Source organism: Solanum tuberosum, unplaced genomic scaffold (assembly GCF_000226075.1).
Source record: "Solanum tuberosum cultivar DM 1-3 516 R44 unplaced genomic scaffold, SolTub_3.0 scf00035, whole genome shotgun sequence".
NCBI lineage: Eukaryota > Viridiplantae > Streptophyta > Magnoliopsida > Solanales > Solanaceae > Solanum > Solanum tuberosum.
Genome location: NW_006238963.1, coordinates 850,780 through 854,599, shown reverse-complemented (window position 1 = coordinate 854,599; position 3,820 = coordinate 850,780). Strand labels below are relative to the sequence as shown.

Genomic DNA, 3,820 nt, shown 5'->3' with positions numbered 1-3,820 from the left:
TGTGTATATAACAACTTTTTTAAATATTCTGTTATACCAAAATCAAACGAACAAATTAATCGAGAGGAAATAGAATAGTACAGACTATTGCAATTTCCAGTTGTCAAAATATGTGATAATATTAGAAATTTAGAATAGTCAAAAAGATCTCTTGTAACGTAAATCCAAAAAAATAAATGTGAACGTCATATGTGACCTACATTAAATATTAATTGGTTTTCTTTCCAACTTATTCATACAGGTAGCCGATCGGCATCTCCCTATGTATTAAATTACACTATAGTCCGAAAAAAGGTTCAATACAAGCCTTTAATTGGATAATTATACTAATATTACATTAAATAGGGTATACATATAGTTTATTTATACTTGGATAGGAAAGGTTGTGTCCGTATGAGTTCAATACATGTTACTTTCTTTGTTTAATTTATATGATATTGTCAATTAAATTTTTATGATATTTTTTAAAATATTTAAAGTTGTTAATTATTATGATTTATAATAATTTTTATGATATTTTTCAAATAATATATATATGTTATCTTATTTTTTCAATGATTTTTAAATATTTTATATTGTTAATCATTATAATTTATAATACTTTTTACGTAATTCTCAAATAAAATATTTATTACTTTTTCTATCTCAATTTATGTAACACTGTTAGAATTTCAAGGGTCGACCAATCTAAATTATTATGATTTATAATACTTATATATATATTGAACATATTAAGTTATTTATTATTGTAATTTACAGTACTTTTAACATAATTTTCAAATATATAACATAATAATAAAAAGAAAAGTTATAAAACAAATAAATCAAAACGAAAAGAATACTATATGCCCCCACACCCGCGTCTTCGGCTACAAGCACAAAGCTCAAACAAACATATTGTATCATAGTTGTGTGCTTATAGCCTCTTATATATAAGAGAATTTCAATTAATATTTTTTTTCTTATATATAGTATATAATTACTCAACTAATTTGCACTCGTGTATTTGATACAAATTAGGAAAGCAACCTTCTAATACTATATGATATAAAATGAGTCAAAAATTGTAGATTAAACTGTGAATTTTTCATTTGTTTTTATATTGTTAATATAATTTTATATTCCACCGTGTTATCTCCAACCCAAAACCTCACACGTCAAGCCACTAATCTAATAATAAAGCCAAAAAAGTCATATATACAACTAGGCACTAGCTTCTCTTTCACACATATTTTAATTTCTACATACCTTATTTTATATCCCCACTTGACTTTCTATCTACTATATATAAACCCTTCATCACCTTCATAATAATAACAACACCTCCCATATCCACATTTTTTTTAATTATAGCTTATCTTGATTATAATTATAATATTATGGAGACAGAAAGTTATACAAATGGAGGAGGTGTTGCAAAAGAAATTGGGATTGCTAATAAACAAACCATAAGATGGAATGATTTTGTCTTGAGATTTTTGGCATTTGTACTAACACTTGTGGCTGCCATTGTGCTTGGAGTTAGCAAACAAAATGAGCTTGTGCCTGTCCAATTGGTACCAACTTTGCCGCCTATCAATGTTCCGGCTTCCGCTAAGTGGAGTCACATGTCCGCCTTTGTGTAAGCATTTAATTTTGATCGTGAATTCAGATATGAAATTTTTATTTTATTTTTTTGAAATAGAATTTTATGTGTTTGGAAATTATATGAAAGTATTATAAGGGATGATAATTGATAATTTTTAAAAGCACATGAAACGATTACGGTAAAGGATAACTTGTTTGACTTTTGAAATTCTAAGATAACAACGGAGGGAGTATCTTTCGTTTGGTATTATGATATTTTTTTATCTAAAAGAAATACAAATATGACAAGCTATTTTTGCTACTATAAGTCAATTTTGTAAATGTAATTATACGTTAAGGTAAATCTCATGAATAAAGATGCAAGAGGCAATACTCTCGCCATTTTTAAGAAAAAATATATATTGGGGATTTATTTTACTAAATTAATTTTATTAATTCTGTTTCCAAAATTTATATTTGGCTGCTACTATCATTTTATGTTATTATTTATACTCTTTTTATTTCATATTAACTGAATTTTCTGAGACTTCTTTTATTGTTCGAAATAATTGAATTGTTCAAAATTCAAGATGAATGTTTTGAATTTTTTCCCCATATTTTCCCTTTCCTTTTAATGAAGTGCGATACTTTCTAAGAGATAAATTGCATTACTTACAAAGTTATATTTTTTATTTTACAAAGGACAATAGTGAAAAATATGAGTTTAAATTATGTCTTTTCTTCTTACAAATTTAATTGATATGAAATAGAGGGAGTAATAAAGATAATATTTAAAAAAATCTCAATTTAATAAATTGAATAAGTAAAAAAATTTCATTTTTAATATAAAGGTCAAATAAAATGAAACGGAGGAAGTACATATTGTTTTGGCATGAAGTAAATGAATTGGCAGTTAGATCGTCGACAGGCAAAAGTATGTGATGGCAACAAATATCTTGCCTACCTAAATTAGACTCTTTCTACTCCCTCTTGATTACAAATGTTATTGGAAGATAGTGACTCATATTAATATTATCGTTGAGAATGAAATGTTAGTTGGGTTTATATAATTTATTATATAGTTGGTAAATTTTCAATATTATTATTTTTTAAAGTGTTTTGATTGGTGTAGACGGTATAAATATTTCTTGTACCGTTTTTGACTCAAAACTAGTTTTGATTTGGGTCAAATTGATGCTTCCCAATTGAGCCTAGCTACTAGATAAAATCAAAATTTTAATTAAATATTACTATGTGATTGAAACAAGAGTGTTAATATTATATAATTAATGAGTATTAATCTTTTGTAAATTTTAAAATAAATTTCAGGTACTTTGTGATTGTGAATGCAATTGCATGTGCATATGCAGTTATCTCCTTAGTCCTTTCGTTGGCAAATAGAGGAAAAGCGAAAGGCCTCTCTCTAACAATCATTCTCTTCGACCTCATCATGATGGCTCTTCTCTACTCCAGTGTCGGAGCGGCCGCGGCTGTCGGCCTCATCGGATACAAAGGGAACACCCACGTCCGGTGGAACAAGGTGTGCGACGTGTTTGGTAAATTTTGTGGACAAGTCGCGGCGGCAATTGCCATTTCACTCGTTGGTTCTATATTGTTTTTGTTGTTGGTGTTGTTTGCTATGTTGAACCTCCATAAGAACAGGCGTCATTAGCAAGTTGGTTCGAACACTATAGTTAAAAAGTATTTGTCTGTAAAATAGTTTTTCTACATACGAAGTTTTATTGTATTGTATTAGATAACTAGGCTATGGTGTTTTCTTAAATTTAATTAATACTTGCGTGTTTGGTAAATCATCATTTGTAGACCTAAGTGTGTTGCATTTCTGGTTTCAGTAAATATAGTAGTTTTATTAAATTTGTTTAATTTATGTATATTCTTGAAATTGGAAGTGTGATTTTAATTACATCATCATATATTAATCTTTTTATCATAAGGATACCACAATGTAATATAATGATCTTGATGTTACAATTTGAATTACAAAGTCATAAGTTGCAAATTTGAATCCAAATGATCACACTAATTGAATGGGCCTCTTTGTCCTCACTTAACTCTGTATATATAAAATAAAATAGATTTCAATTACACATATTTAATGATGTTCAAACAAGTCACAACTTTGACCTATTATGGCGTTGCATGTTTGGTTTGGTTAGATAAAAGATAATAATTTTGAGATTAAGTGTGAAATTATTTTATCCAGTACACTCGATGAAATTGTTTTATCAATAAC

General features: G+C 27.5%; 1 protein-coding gene across 1 annotated transcript; it reads left to right on the top strand.

The window, feature by feature from the left end:
• The first annotated feature begins 1,306 nt into the window (after positions 1-1,306).
• On the top strand, positions 1,307-3,498 carry LOC102601676 (CASP-like protein 1E2). Its single transcript, XM_006342715.2, has 2 exons — positions 1,307-1,621; positions 2,896-3,498. The coding sequence occupies exons 1-2, from the start codon at positions 1,380-1,382 to the stop codon at positions 3,236-3,238; spliced, it is 585 nt and encodes a 194-aa protein (XP_006342777.1). The 5' UTR covers positions 1,307-1,379; the 3' UTR covers positions 3,239-3,498.
• The last annotated feature ends 322 nt before the right edge of the window (positions 3,499-3,820 follow it).

Coding starts and splice junctions, on each gene's coding strand:
- LOC102601676 (XM_006342715.2), top strand. CDS start 1,380: ATGGAGACAGAAAGTTATACAAATGGAGGAGGTGTTGCAAAAGAAATT. Junction 1,622..2,895: donor AGTCACATGTCCGCCTTTGT/GTAAGCATTTAA, acceptor AATAAATTTCAG/GTACTTTGTGATTGTGAATG.